This window comes from Castor canadensis, chromosome 5, assembly GCF_047511655.1.
Source record: "Castor canadensis chromosome 5, mCasCan1.hap1v2, whole genome shotgun sequence".
NCBI classification, from domain to species: Eukaryota; Metazoa; Chordata; class Mammalia; order Rodentia; family Castoridae; genus Castor; species Castor canadensis.
Window position 1 is genome coordinate 160,374,949 of NC_133390.1, and position 15,178 is coordinate 160,390,126.

Genomic DNA, 15,178 nt, shown 5'->3' on the forward strand with positions numbered 1-15,178 from the left:
CCCAAAAATATGGGATCAAGACAGGGATTTGAGTCAGTGTTTCTTAAGTTCTTGAACTGAAGAGGTTATAGAACCAGAGCTGGAGCCCACGCACAGTAGAACCTGTTAATCCCAGCTTCTCAGGAGGTAGAGATTAGGAGGATCATGATTTGAGGTCATCTTGGTGAAAATGTTTGAGAGATTCATTTCAAGCAATGGTGGGGCACGGTCACTCCAGCTACACGGAGAAGCTCAAGGACTAGGATTGTGGTCCAGGCCTGCCCAGTCATAAAGTGAGATCCTATCTCAAAAACAACCAATGCAAAAAGGGCTGGGAGCATCAGGGGTCAGTGGCTCATGTCCGTAATCCTAGCTACTTAAGGAGGCTGAGATCAGGAGGATCAAGGTTTGAAGCCAGCCCGGGCAAATAGTTCATGAGACCTCATCTCCAAAAATAACCAGAGCAAAAGGGACTAGAGGTATGGTTCAAGTGGTATAGCACCTGCTTTGCAAGTATAAAGCCCTGAGTTCAAACCTCAATTTCCCCACAAAAAAAAAAAAAAAAAGGCTCAAGTGGTAGAGCACCTGCCTAGCAAGTAGGAGGCCCTGAGGTCAACCCCAGTACCACCAAATGAAAGAAAGAGAGGAAGGAAGGAAGGAGCGAAGGGAGGGAGGGAGGAAGAGAGGGAGAGAAGGAAGAAAGGAAGAAAACCAGAGCTGGAACAGCCCACCTGGGCTTTATGGAAATGCAACAGAAAGACTGAGAAGGAGGACGAGGACACAAGAAAAAATAAAACTCAAGAGAAAGGAGACAGGGAGAATCTGCCAAAGCCTGGACTCTGCTCTTGGGTTCCATAAACTGCTCCATCAACCTTGAGACCTTTTTTCCCCTTCTGCAATGCTAACTTACATGCATTTCTTTAATAACATTCAAATAATTTCTACCTCATCAGAATTGCTACCAGGAGTGGGGTTTGCAGCAAACAGTCACTGAAACAATGTGAGCACATGGGTGAGAAGCCTTGCTGGGGTGGGGGACGTGGCAGGCTGGTTTATGTTTAATTTCCAGCTTTCTAGCAGTGAGGGGGAGGAGCCCTGATTGTAGTTTTGCTAATTTTTCTGGTGTCAAGCCTCCTGAATGTACCAAGGCGATATTACTAAATACAGAATGTATATGACTGGCTCTCACGGCCCAGTGAGATGCTCAGCTTGTTACCAACGAGGGCAAGAGAGCAGCAGGCATGCCCCTCCCCTGAAGCAGGTGCTGGTGATCATGCAGTGTTCTGAGAAAGCAGCCAATTAAGCCACACTCACTGTTCTATGGCACTCATACTATCTAACCACCAAGTGTATGTTGTTCCAGGTCTGGGACTTCCAGCCCCATACCAGACCTCCATTAAAAACTTTGGAGACACATGGCTGTATTCCTCAAGTTTAACCACCAAGAGTTTGAACCTAAATCCAGGCATGGTGGCTCGTGCCTATAATCCCAGCTGAGGCCATCCCAGGCAAAAACGTGAGATCCTATCTGAAAAATAATTCAAGCAAAAAAGATCTGGTGGCATGCATGGCTCAGGTGGCAAAGCACCTGCCTAGGAAGTGCAAAGCCTTGAGTTCAAACCCTAATACCACGAAAAAAAAAGGAAGAAAGAAAAGAGCTGAATCTTTTTAAGCCAATCCCCCTCACAAGGAAAAGGGCAAAGTCCACCCACTACCTCATTGGGAAGGACAGAGGCTCCGTCTCCATCCCGAAGGACACCATCCTTCCCCACCTGGAGAGCGATGGTGGGTCTGGCCTCCTCGCTGCAGCCTGACTTGGCTGCCTTCTTGTTCAGGATCCTGATCACGCCCTCTGGCTGATGGTAGCTGGCAGGTGAGAGGGGCTCTGGCTTCTTAGAGCTCTCCTCTCCCACCACCGAGGTAGGGCTTGGTGCCCGGCCACACACATTACGGAAGAACTCCTGCACGAGGCCGTACTTAGGAGGCTCGGGCTTGACCCGGGCCTCAGACATGCCCAGTTTCCAGACAGACTCAGTGCTCCCTGAATGCTCCACCACACTGAAGAGGCTGGACAGCCCATCGTTGATGTTCCTCAGCACGGGGCTGTCCCGTGTGGTGGTAGAACGGGCCCACGCTGAGCCATTCTGCTTGCCCTGGTGCAGGTTCCACAGGCTGCGGTCCTTGGTGTTATCCAGCTTAGACACGGATCGCCTCTGCAGCTTTGGTGAGCCGTACTTCGGGGAGCAGCAGGGCCGTTCGATGCGCGAGTGGACCTTGTCCAGGGAGGAGGAGATCTGCTTGCTGCGCACCGACACAAGCGAGGAGCTGCGGGGTGACCAGCTCTTGCCGTGGAGGCTGCTGCGTGGTGGGTCAGTCTGCAGGCCCACACTGACCGTGCGGATGGTCTGCGTCCCCACGCTGGCCAGGCCCACCGTCTGGCTGGATGTACTCTTCACTTTCCTCTCCAGCGAGCCCGAGCGCATGGCCTGTCGCACACAATTGGTGATCTCCTTCATGTCATCGCTCATGTTGCCTGACATCTCAAAGTCATGCAGGGCCGCTGGAAAGGCAGGCCCAGCCGCAGATGGGCTGCCCCCAGAGCCTCCATCCAGGCGCTGCCGGGAGAAATTGCAGAGCCACCGGCCATAGGCGCTGTCAGCCAGCCCATCGGCCTCAGTTGACTCTTTGGGTTTGGCTGTGGTGAAGAGAAAGCCAGGTTCAATGAGGACCTTGCCCTCCTTGTCATGGACCACAGGGACACCCAGGCGTCGGGCCACTGGGGGGCTGTAGTAGACGCGGATGCCTGTCTTGTCCGGAGCTGTATAGCTGCGTTGCATCTGCTTCCCTGCAGGGTCCTGGCAGGCCAGGGAGCCCAGGCGGCTGCAGCCCCGTGGTAGGAGCCCAGGCTTTTCCTTGGTGTCTTTTTCTGGCTCCACCGGCTCGCTACCAACGAAAGTAAAGGCAGGGCTGTTGGGCAGCTTCTTGCCCCGGGCATCTCCACCAGCAAGGTAAGGGGAACAGTCCAGCAAGCTTTCGAACTCAGACATGGAGGAAACAGACTTGGTCCTGAGAAGAGCAGAGGAGGAAAAGAAAGATTCATGGAAGACTGCATACACCAAGCACACACTCTGGTCTACTTCTGGAGCCTATTTGCTTGGACCAGGCCGGCCTTGTTCACTTCTAGTAGATAACATTTTGGTGCCTTCCCCACCCCCTCTCCACACTCCCACCTACACACTAAACTGCAGGCTCCCAACACCTGCTGTTCACTACCTGACAGCTATGAGGTTGTACTTGACCTCTAGACAGAGACTACAAACAGCACAGGGAGTAGCTCCTAAACAAAACCTCCAACAATCAATGGCAGGATTTGGCAAACACCCCAGCCTCCTTGTCCCTCTGATAGGGTGACTCTGAGTGGCACATTTTCTCCTGCATCCCAGAATTCCTCAATAAGCCTGAGCTGCAGTTGCCCACAAAGTCACCTGATTGTAACTCCCTTGACTATCTGCTTTGCCTTCTGTGTCTCACTTTCAGATATTTCCTGTAATCCTCTCCCAAATAAACCATTGACCCATAAGTCCTTGTCTCAGGGCTTGTTTCTGGGGGAACCCAAACTTAAATGTCATGAAATCTAGCACAGAGCCAGGCATGGTGGTCCATGTATGTAATTCCAGCACTCAGGAGTCTGAGGCAGGAAAACTGCCAGTTCAAGGCCAGCCTGGGCTATAGAGTGAGACCCTGCCAATAAATAAATAAATACATAAATAATCCAGCACAGACGGGGTGCATATCGTCTGAAGGAGTTAAGGCAGGTAGGTGGGAGTTTGCACATGCCAGTCACTCCAACAGCTCTAGAGGGCAGCTTCTATTATCCAGCTAGAGAGGGGGGAGCCCAAGGTCATAGCTCTAGAAATGGCACAGGTGGAATTGGAACAGGGCCCCTTAGCTTCAGTGTCGACTCCCACCGCAGTCCCCCTTGCTTCTGGGTTACTCCCATGGGATTCGGTTTCCCTCCCTCCTTTTCTAGGTTTCCTGAAGGCGACATGCACAGGGCTGGGCTCAATGGGTGTTGCTCAATAACTCCAGGAATGGGTGTCCATGACGACGATCCTGACTCTAGAGACAGGAGAAAAAAGTACCAAAAGAGGCTACCAGTTTCCTTGCCAGTGAGGATACGAGGCTAATCTGGGGGCCCAAGTTTCCATGTCCAGCGTCAAATCAAGAAACGTTAAGTTGAAGGGTGGGATCCCTATTGCCCCAGGCTTTCCAGCTCCTGAGAGACTCACAGAAACCACATCTGGGTGCTCTCCCAACTCTGATGAGGGGCAGGGAGACAAGACAGGCAAAGGGGCGGGGCCGGGTCATGGGCGGGGCTGTGGGCGGGGCACCTCTTTAAGCCAGTTCCCCCAAGTTCGGCTTCAGACCCAGCCTCCTTGTCGTGGATCTTCTCGCTGCGCGTCTGTGGAAGAGGAGACAGGAAGGGTCAGTTCTGGCCATCAGGGCACCAAAGGAAAGTGACATCAGGGCAGTGTGGTGGGGGAGCCCGGCCCCCCAATCCTGAGTCTCCTCCATTGGAGAGCAGGATGACGTCAGCAACAGCTAGAACGCCCACTGGTCAGTTTCTGGACCCACTGCTTCTAACACCCGAGCACAATAGGAAAGTGATACAGGCTGGGCCAACTGGAGCGGCTACAGTGACTCCAAGGAAAAGACAGTCCATTTAGAACTTACTCCACGTGTGGTGGCAGTAACGAAGCACCCCATGGCCAGCTGCTCAGTTGTGGTGACAGCAGTGACCATGCAGCTCCTGCTCTGGGCTTGTCCCACCTTGGTTCTAGAGGCCCAGCCCCCAGGATGTCCATAGCTATCAGAACTGCATCACCAGCCCTGTGAGCACCCAATAAAATCCTCCAGCCTCAGTTCCCCAGGATTGGTGTTTGCTGTTTGCAACTTGGTCTCCTGAATGACACACCGCTTTCCCAGGCTGCCATGGTGATGAAACACTGGGCGTGAAGGGCCTGGGCACGACACAGTTATCCAGCAAGTTGCTGTAAAGACAGTGTGAACCGTGCATGCAAACTTACACCCAAGGCTCTGCCTGGGCAGAATGTTGATTCTCGTTCACCAATGAGGCAAATGGCGCCCAAAGAAAGGGAGTGACTCATCCGTAGTCACACAGCTTTGTAGAGGCCCTGATATCCAAGAGAGGCCTGGGGTTTCTTCCTGGCATGAAAGGATGGCCCTAGCAGAAGCCCCTTCCCGAATCTCAAACCATGGGTAGGAGCCATGGGGTAGTGCCCCCAGAGAAGCCTAGGGTGCAGGAGTGTGCCTGTGGGACCCTGTCATGTCCCCGCAGTAGGGAACTTTCAGCCTACCCAGGAGTCAAGAGAACATGGTGGCAGTGACATTCTCACCTCTTTCCAGCTGTTGTCCTGCTTCTCCAGGTCTGCGTGTTTCAGGACCCAGGGCTCAGCAGCCTTCTGAAGCTGAGTGAGGGAAAGACAGTGCATCAGTGATGGACACAGCTGGTGGGCGAGGACAGCTCTGAGCAGGGCCTCTCGCAGGCTCCACTCTGCAGTCTGGAGGACCCTCATCATGGACCAGGCTTCTTAGCAGGTAGCAGCTTTGAGCCACCCACAAGGTGGACTTGGAAAATGATAATACAAGCAACTATTTGCAGACATCCTAGGAATGTCATTGCATCTGACACAGTAACAAGTCACACACAGCTAGACCAACCAGGCAGCAGCTATATCACCTCATGGCAGCAAACCTGAAACCTAGGGACCCCAATTATCAAGATTCCTTCCTGTTGAGCCCTGAGGTGCCCTCTGTTTCCTGCCCCTCCTGGAGCTCTATTACCTCCAGGTGGCATGTGAGGAAACCCACTGCTACATATGTATTAGGTGTTTTTGTTTTTTTGTTTTTTGTAGTTTCTGGAGTTTGAACTCAGGACCTCAAGCTCGCTAGGCAGAAACTCTACCACTATGGCACACACACCAGCCTTTTTTTTTTTTTTTTTTCCTTTTAGTTTGTTTTTTAGGTAGGGTCTTTCACTTTTTGTTCTTTGAAGTTTTAGCAAAGACTTATTTTAGTATAAGAACATAAAAGTAGGGAGAAGTGGGAGGTAAATGGGAGAAACATTTCCTGTTCCTGATGTAGGAAATGGAGAAAAGACTTTCGCTTTCGACCAGGCTGGCCTCAGACTTGACTATCCGGGACCACAAACATGTACCACCATGCTCAGCCTAGGGCACTATGTTAGAAAGGGAAAAGTGGAAACAATTCAGATTTTGTCAACATGGAATCATAACTGTGGAGACCCCATACTAGGAAGGGCAGCATCAGCTGAACTGAATGAGGCTCCCACAAAAGAGGCAAAGTATAAATAACACATACATTATGATTTAATCAATGATAAAAACCAACCAAACAAAACATGGTGGGAGAAAGGGAGGGAGCTGGCTAGAATATGCTTTTGTAATACTTGAGTCTTATATAAGATGAAGCCCTGACTGCTGGCATGAACATAGAAATAAAAGAAGGGTGGGTGCATGATGGGAACTGTAGAGGGGGCAATGGTTAATGACAGCTTTTCATTCCCACCCCACCCCCTGCCCACACACACACACACACACACTTAGTCAGAGGACTCCCATGGGAATCACTCTTGGCTCCTGAGTTTTAGTAGGCCCAAGGATTGAGCACATGACTCATACTTGGCCAATCAGAACCTTGTGGAAATGGTACTCTTCCCCTTGTAATTGCCAAACTATAAAATATGAGCATGAAACTAACCATGGCCATATTTTGGAGATCAGTTGCTTAAAGATTAAAGCTAATACAGAAAAAAATGGGCTGGAGAGATTGAGACAGAAAGACCTCGTTCTGACTGCAATCTCTGAGCTCCCGGATCCAGCTATACCTGCAGGAGACACTACTTCTAGACATTTTCCCTGTAGTTAAACAAGCACAGGCTGGAGCCGGGCTCACCTGGCTGAGGCGGTTCTGGAGATCCTTCACCTGCTGCTCCACTCGCTGCTTCTCACCCTGAAGCCGCTCCAGAAGCTGCAGCTTCTCCTGGCTCCAGTTGCGCTCGCTGACCTGCAGCTGGCGCGTCAGCTCCATGACTGCACTGTAGGACTCAGCCAGGAGGTGCTGCTGCTCCTCCCGCTCCCTCTGCAGGGCACCCTTCCCAGCCTTCAGCTCTATCTGCAAAAAGAAGCGCCCTGGGCAGCCCCAGCACTCTGCGCTGCACAGAACCAGCTGGGCACCAGCAGGATAACACACACACAGGTGCACCTGCAGTCACATCACACATGGGCACAGAATCACTACAGCATAATGGTTTTCCTGAGCCAGGCCTTGGAGTGGCAGGGAGGAGACATTCAATGCCAGGTCTGCCGCTTATGGACTGGTGACACTGGAGAAAGATTGAACTGCTCTGTGCTTGCTTTGTCATCTGTCCAGTGGAGATCACTGAGTACAACTACCCAGGGCCAGTGATGCCCAGAAGGCAACCTGAGGCAAAGGAGGGCCAGAAGAGCCATGGATTCAGAGCCTTCCTGAACTAGGTGACGACTTTCTCATTTTTCAGACCAGAGTGGGGCAGCAACTGCTCCCAGGTACACAGCACACACCAAGCTCCCAGAGATCCTGGTTAAGGTCTCTTCAGTCAGATGGATTTGAGTAGGGGAGAAGAACAGAGCCAGGCAGCAGGAGCTGGGGGGCTCCTATGAGGACAGGAAGGAACAAATGGGGACAGCAAATCATGGGAGTTCAGACATATGGGACAGGTGCATGAGCAGGCCTGGAAGCATTCCAGCCTCACCTATGAGCCCACAGTGCAGGAGAAGTACCTGCCCAGCCTCCACTTCTTGCAATGTCCACTGTCTCCTGCTCCCCACTGTCTCTGAAGATCTTGCTATGTTATTCTAGACAAGTCTCTTCCCTTCTCTGGGCCACAGGTGAAGTGACATGGTTCCTAAGCCTCCAGGAGCAAGGCTTGGGCACCCTGCACTCAGAGCTACTGCTAAGGGCTTGGGAGAACAAGGAGGACAATGTCTCTGCCAGATAGGGACTCACCTGGGCAGCATGGCTCTTGAGCTCAGCCCGCTCAGTCTCCCAGGTGGCCTTGGCCTTGGCAAACTGCTGCTGAAGCTCGGTCAGACCTCGGCGCTCGTCCCGGAGCAGCCAGCACAGCTCCTTCAGCGTCACCTTCATGTCAGCCAGCGTCTTGATGTCCTCACTGGGCTGTAGATGGGGCAAGGCCTGGGTCAGGGGCTTCACCAGGGAGAACAGCTGGGACCCTGCCCTGTCCTGGCTGCCTCTTAGGCTGGCCCAAGTGCCAGCCTCACATTAAACCAGGACTCCTACCATTGCAGCAATATCTGTTCTCCCAGGATCCAGCTGAATAATACAGGCCACAGGTCTCCCTCCTTGCTCAGGACCTGCCTCTGCCCCAGCCAGGCCTCCATGGAGCCGCACTAACTGCTCCATTCCAGCTCCTGTCTCTTGACCCCACTGACCTCTGGCACGACTTGAGTTCTTTTTTTTTTACTTTTTTTTAAATTAAAATATATTCATTGTATTCCTCCATTCACCCTGATTTGAGTTCTTAATCCAGACCATAGAGGCCCCTCTTCCTATGACCCTAGCTTGATGGAATTACGCCCCTATGCACATCCCAATCCACAGGCAGTCCCAGAATGCCTTGCCACATTTTGTTTTTTGTTTTTTGTTTTTTTTTTTTGTGATGGTACTGGGGTTTAACTCAGGGCCACACACTTGCTAGACAGGCACGCTACCACTTGAGTCACTCTGCCAGCCCCCTTGCACTTCTGCACACACAGTCCTCTAGGTCTATTTTCTATACTCTATTATCGAGCTCCTATTCATCCTTCAAAACCTCTATGATACTGACCCCTATCCTCTAAATAGAATTATTTTTCAGTGCTGGGGATGGAACCCAGGATCTTGAACATACAGTCCAGGCAAGCATTCTATCACTGAGCTACATCCCCAGCCTCTTTTTGTTGTTGTTTTGTTTATTTCAAGGTACTGAACTCAGGCCCTTGCACTTGCTAGGCAGATGCTTTACTACTTGAGCCACACCCCCAAGCCCTTTATTTTTCAGATAAAGTATCATGTTTTTACCTAGGCTCAACCTTGGACTGTTATCCTTTTGCTATGCCTCCCTTGTAGCTGGGATTGCAGGTGAGCACCACTATCCAGCTTATTGGAGATGGGGGTCTCATTAACTTTTGCCTGACCTGACCTCAAACCTTAATCCTCACAATCTCTGCCTCCCAAGTTCCTGGATTTATAGGTATGAGCCACCATGCCCAGCTTCAAATAGAATTAACTGCTCTCCTGCCTATGACCTCACAGTTCATCTGTCACTTCTGGCATTTTGTCCATGTCCTGAAATAACTTATGTACCTCATAGCACTGAGCAACTGGGGGCCAGTGACCAGGCAGTAATCTTCTGCAGGCCCAGTGCCCAGTGCAGATCTGGCATTAGAAGGCAACAGGAAGTGATCACAGATTGATGGAGGGAATGGGTAAGGCAGGACCAGGGAAGGGTGGGGTCGCACCGTGTTCTGGGTCCAGCTGTCCCCCGTGCAGGCCTTGTTATCTGGATGCTGGGCATTTATCTCCTCTTCCTCCATAAGCAGATACAGTTCCTTCATGCTGTTTACCTGTGTTTAAAAACCACACTCAACAGGGGGTGGAAGATGTCACACATGGGGCTCAGCTGTCAGGAAGAGGGGACACTGGCTAGTAGCCCTGAACAGCTATGGACGAAGGAAGAGGGGAGGAGTTCATAGCCAGCACGACTTCCCAGATCTTAACTTCAACTCCTGGGCACTGTCTGGGCTGAGAAGCACAACTGGAAGTCCCTTTTCTGCCCCCAAGGACCAGGAGGTATTCCTGAGAGTCACCCACAAGTAACCATGGTGACAGCCTGGGCCAGGTTAGCACTGTGGTTGGAACAAAGAGGCCAAAGAACCCACTGTGGTGGTGGGGAATGGTGACTGGAGGTTTGGTGGTTGGAAGTGACCCTTCCTGGGAGGGAGGATATGTTGCTGATGGATTCTGGGCTGGAGTCCAGCCCCTCCCAAGAGATGAGGATGGGAGTGAAGAAGACAGAAGCCACCTGACTGCAGTGCTGATCCATCATTTGTTCATTCATCACTCACTCACTCATTTGTCCACTCAACAATGATTCCTTGAACACCTATCACCTACCCTGTGCTAGGAGCTGGAGACACATCAGTGAGCAGGACAGACAAAAACCCTGGCCCCAGACCTTGTATATTCCAGTAGAAGGAAAACAGACAAATAAGTGAAAGGTATGAAGTGTTGTTAGATAGATAGAATGTCACATAGTGGCAGGAGGAAAGGAGACAGGAAAGAAGTGAGGATGTGTTACATGTGAGCGATCAACAGAGGTGGACAGAGAAGGTGACACTTGGGCAAAGTCCTGAAGGAGATAAGTAAGTGAGTCATGGGAACACCTGGAAGAGAACTCCTGGGAGAGGAAACAGCACATGCAAAGGCCCTGAAGGGGCAGAATGGCTGTCTGAGGAATAGCAAGAAAGTCAGGGAGGAAGTGAGAGAGGTATGAGTAATTAGGGACTTGGCTTTGATGCTGGGGAAAATGAGAAACATGGGAGAACTGTGAGCCAAGGAGTGACACCAAGCTGACTTTCAGTTTCAACAGCTCACTTGGGCTGCTGTGTGGAGACACACTAGGGGGTGGCAGTCCAGCCCATACTGAATAACTGCAGGGCGTGTCCACACAGAACAGGAGCTACATACTGCCCCTGGTGCCCTTCTGAATACAAGATGCCTTGTGGGAAGGCGAGGGTGTGGGCAAGGAGATCAGGCACTGCCAAAGGAAAACCAGGTGAGGTCAGGGAGATAAGGAACAGGGAGGTGGAAGGAAAACCAAGAGCATGGTGTCCTAGAAACCAAAGGGAGAAGAGGTCCAGATGTCACACATCCAGGAAAGGAAGCATGTGGTGAGCGGGTCTGCAGGAATCAACACCCTAATCCCAACACTGGTCACAATGACCCTTACGAAGTCTCTTGATCTGTACATAGACAGGTATGCAATTCCTCCTCTGAAATCCTTGGGCCCTAGCATTTGTTTGTTTGCTTTTTGATGCTAGTGATAGCCCCAGCACATGCTAGGCACCCATCTACCACTAGGCCATCCCCTGCCCCAGACATGTTTGTGATTCAGGACTTAGAAAGAACATGGTACACACAATGAGGACATCAAATAGCCCCAGCAGGGTCTGAAGGAACATCCCAAGCTCACACCAGAACTACCCTACAAACATGCCAATAGTAGCATGAAGTGTTGTGTCCCTCTCAGCCCCCCAGTCCTGAACCCAGACCCAAGCTTACCTCCAGGAAGTCATCCCCCTCACTGGGCAAGACTTTGCCCTGCCGCCAGCGCTTCAGGAACCACCTGAGCTTCATGAAGAGCAGCAGGAAGTTATGCTTGAACTGCTGGGACTCCTGCACCAGCGTGTTCTTCTCCTGGCTCCAGAACTTCTGCTCCAGCCTTCTCTGCAGGCTCAGACTCTGCAGCTCGAACTCCCGCCTCAGCAGTGCCCTCTGCTGGTCCTCCTTCAGCTGTGGGGATGCCAGTTTGAGCCAGGCCAGCTCAGTATTCCCTTCTCTTCACTCATTCCAGGCCAAGATAATTCCATTTCCCCAGGGCAGGGGGGAAAACTGGGAAGTGCCTGCTGGTGATTACTTCCAGGACTCCACCACTAGCAGCCCATTCTATCAGGGAAGAGGAACTCACAAAAGCAGCAGGTGCCACAGTCATGAATCAGTGAAGGAGATAGGATTTGAACCCAGCTCTGTGTGGGATTTGAACTCAGCTCTGTCTGACTAAAAACACTACATACTGAGCACTAGATACTTTCCATGAACTCATGCTGAATGAGGGACCTGTGAGGATGAGTGATGGTGGTGGTTGGGGGGGAGGTGTTTGACCCACAGGGAGAGCAAAAGCAGGCTGGGCTCATGGAAGGCTCTGGTGAATACCCAATATCCTAGGAAGCAGCTTGGATCATGGCTAAGAGAGCCAGAGACCTGCACTGTGCAGCCCTGAGTCCAGAACTCCAGCTCTTTGGGCCTCGAATTCCCCATCTGTAAAATGAAGATAGCCTTAAGGAAAGTGTGGAAAGTGTGTTACACAGGCCTGGTATACAGTAAGGTTTAATAAATGCTATCACAGAACTATCAGATGGATGCCAGACAGGCCTGATGGGGGCACCATGTCAGAGATGGGAAACTGAGGCCCTAGGAGGAAACAGAATGGATCCAAGGCCAAGCAAGTGGCCAATGGCAAAGTCCAGGACTCCAGCCCAGTAAAGCTGATGAGTGGTACAGGGTAGAAGGGCTAGAAGACTTGGGTTTCCTCAGACACTCACCTTCTAGGAACTAGGGATCCTGCTTTCAGGTGTTTGGTTTGCTTGTTTTTGTGGGGCTGGGATGGAATCGAGGGCCTCTCACATGCTGGGCAAGAACTCTACCTCTGAGATACACCCCTAACCCTCTGTCTTCAGTTCTGGGAGAAGTTGGAGTAGGTGCAGGACGCCTCAGCATCACTCACCTGGACCATTTTCTGGTTGAAGTTGTCGGCCTCCTCCTTGCGCAGCTGCCGCTCCTGTGACAGCTGCTCTTGCAGGCCCCGGAGGCTGTCATGGGCCTCGGCCAGCACCAATTGCAGCTCCTTGATCTGTGGTGGGCACAGGGGACAGACAAGGAGAGGGGGATCCAAGGGTGGACATGATAGAGGATCAACAGTAAGCTGGACCCAAATGTCCCTCAAGTACAAAATCAGCCAGAATGGCTGGCCCTGCCTCAGTGAGCTGTTGTGTGGATTAAATAAAACAGTATAAATCAAATCTAACTACTGTTTTGATTTCAACATAATTTCTCTCTGAAATTCATATGAAAAAAGTTATTATGAAAATTAAGTATTTTTTTAAACCCCATTCCATGTCTCATCACTCACAATTCAGACCAGGCATAGGGCCTAGGCTGAGGTGTATATAGGGTAGGTTTACTTTGCCTCCTCTTTCTATATAGTCAATACAAAAACACAGCCTGTGGTAAGTACCAAGAGGCAGAAAATTATGTTTGATTCACAAATATGTTCATAGTCTCATTGCTTATTTTTTATTTGCTTTTTTTTTTAGTGGGACTGAGTTTGAACTCAGGGCCTCAGGCTTGAAAGCAGGTGCTCTACCACTTGAACAACTCTACCAGCCCTTTTTTGTGTTGGGTATTTTCAGACAGAGTCTCAGGAAGTATTTGCCCACGCTGGCTTCGAATCATGATCCTCCTGATCTCTGTCTCCTGAGGAGCTAGGATCACAGGTGTGAGCCACTGGCACCCGGCTGTTTAATTAATTTTTAAGAAGGGTTTCTCTTTGTGGTCTAAGCCTTGAAATCCTGGGCTCAAGCGATCCTCTTGCTTCAGCCTCCCTCCCATGCAGGTGGAAATACAGGTGCATGCCACCACACCCAGCTGTCTCCTTGTTTATAATTGCAAAAATTTAGAAACAATTTAAATGATAAATAATGGGGTTAAAACATGTGTTTAATGGGCCCATATATGTAAAAGTCCACCCAACTGTATAATTAAGGGTACTGTCCTTTGTCATATGTATATCATTATGTAATAAACTAAGTGTAAACAGTGGTTAACTATGTGATCATCTTGGGATCTTGACTTTCTTCTTTATATCTTTATGCAATGTTGATTAGAGATTTTGTTGTAGTTATTTGTTGCTTACAATGACTATGTAATCAGATCAAAAGAAAAAGATAGCCTGGGGTGGTGGTACATGCCTATAATTCAAGCTACTTGGCAGGAGGTGGGCAGGCCAGGCAAAGTTATTGAGACCCAACATCAACACCAAAATGCCCTCCCCACAAAGGCCTGGAAGTGTGGCTCAAGTGGCAGAGTAGGTCCTAAGATCAATCCCCACTACTGCAAAAATAATAATAATAATAATAATAATAATAAAATTCTACATTTTCTGGGGAAATGGTGTTTAAAAGTATTTATAGCTAAATAAGCAAAATTAATCTGTTTTTTTGAAAGTCCAGATGGTGACTAGAAGGGAACACAGGGGACTCTAGGGGTATCATGCTCTCTGTTTATTGGAGGTGCTTAATTACATCACAGGAGTGGCCAGTTGGTAAAAAGCCATAAACACTTTTTTCTTCTGTTTTTGCAGAGCTGGGACTTGAACCCAGGGTCTCATGCATGCTAGGAAAGTACTCTATCACTGAGCCACATCCCAGGCCCATGACCTTGTCTGTTTGTGTGGTATACATCAGTAAAATAACTTTAGCCAGCCAATATGCGGGTGGGACAGCAGAAGACAAAGGATCAAAAGTTCAAGGCCAACCCTGGCAAAGTTAGTGAGCCCTTATCTCAAACAAAAAAATAAAACAAACAAACAAAAAGTGCTGGGGGATGTGGCTCAAGTGGTAGAGCACTTGCCTAGCAAGCTCAAAGCCCTGGGTTCAATCTCCAGTACCCAAACCCCCTCCCCCAAAAAAAGAAAGACAGCTGGGCATACTGGGAGGATCACTTGAGCACTCAAGTTCAAGACTAGCTTGGGCAATACAGTGAGACCCCACTCAAAAAACAGATTAAGGCTGGTGGAGGGGCTCAAGTGGTGAAGCACCTGCCGAGCAAGTGCAAGGCCCTGAGTTCAAACCCCAGTGCCACCCACACACAAAGTTTATATTTATGCTGCTGTATTAAGCAGAAAAGCAAAAACAACCAAAAGGAAATGCCAGTCCCAGGCATAGCAGATATCCCTCTTGAAAGAAATCAGTCATTATGTGACCAATAAAGTGACACTTTTTTTTTTTTTTTTTTGCAGTACTGGGGCTTGAACTCAGGGCCTTCACCTTGAGCCACTCTACCAGCCCTTTTTTGTGAAGGGTTTTTCATGATAAGGTCTCAGGAACTATTTCCCCAGGCTGGCTTCAAACGGCAATTCTCCTGATCTCTGCCTCCTAAGTAGCTAGGATTACAGGCGTGAGCCTGGTGCCCAGCTAAAGTGATACTTTGTGGGAGGCTCACTGATTTAAGGTAGGTCTTATACACTTGTTTTGTATCAGAAGCTTTGCTCTCTCTCCTATCC

At 50.1% G+C, this 15,178-nt stretch overlaps 1 protein-coding gene and 1 non-coding gene across 3 annotated transcripts in view; both read right to left on the reverse strand.

Moving 5' to 3' along the window:
• The window catches only part of Mtcl2 (microtubule crosslinking factor 2), a 68,071-nt gene that overhangs the window by 8,891 nt on the left and 44,002 nt on the right, over positions 1-15,178 (reverse strand). For both annotated transcript variants that reach the window (XM_074074715.1, XM_020175262.2), the window contains 8 exons: positions 12,623-12,748; positions 11,401-11,631; positions 9,579-9,683; positions 8,068-8,235; positions 6,976-7,194; positions 5,397-5,468; positions 4,371-4,441; positions 1,695-3,045 (listed from right to left, as the gene is read on the reverse strand). In XM_074074715.1, the coding sequence (XP_073930816.1) occupies positions 1,695-3,045; positions 4,371-4,441; positions 5,397-5,468; positions 6,976-7,194; positions 8,068-8,235; positions 9,579-9,683; positions 11,401-11,631; positions 12,623-12,748 (2,343 nt within the window). The remainder of the gene's footprint in view (positions 1-1,694; positions 3,046-4,370; positions 4,442-5,396; positions 5,469-6,975; positions 7,195-8,067; positions 8,236-9,578; positions 9,684-11,400; positions 11,632-12,622; positions 12,749-15,178) is intronic.
• LOC141423736 (small nucleolar RNA SNORA51) lies at positions 13,010-13,141 on the reverse strand. Its single transcript, XR_012448555.1, has one exon. It is a non-coding gene; the product is annotated as a small nucleolar RNA SNORA51 (small nucleolar RNA).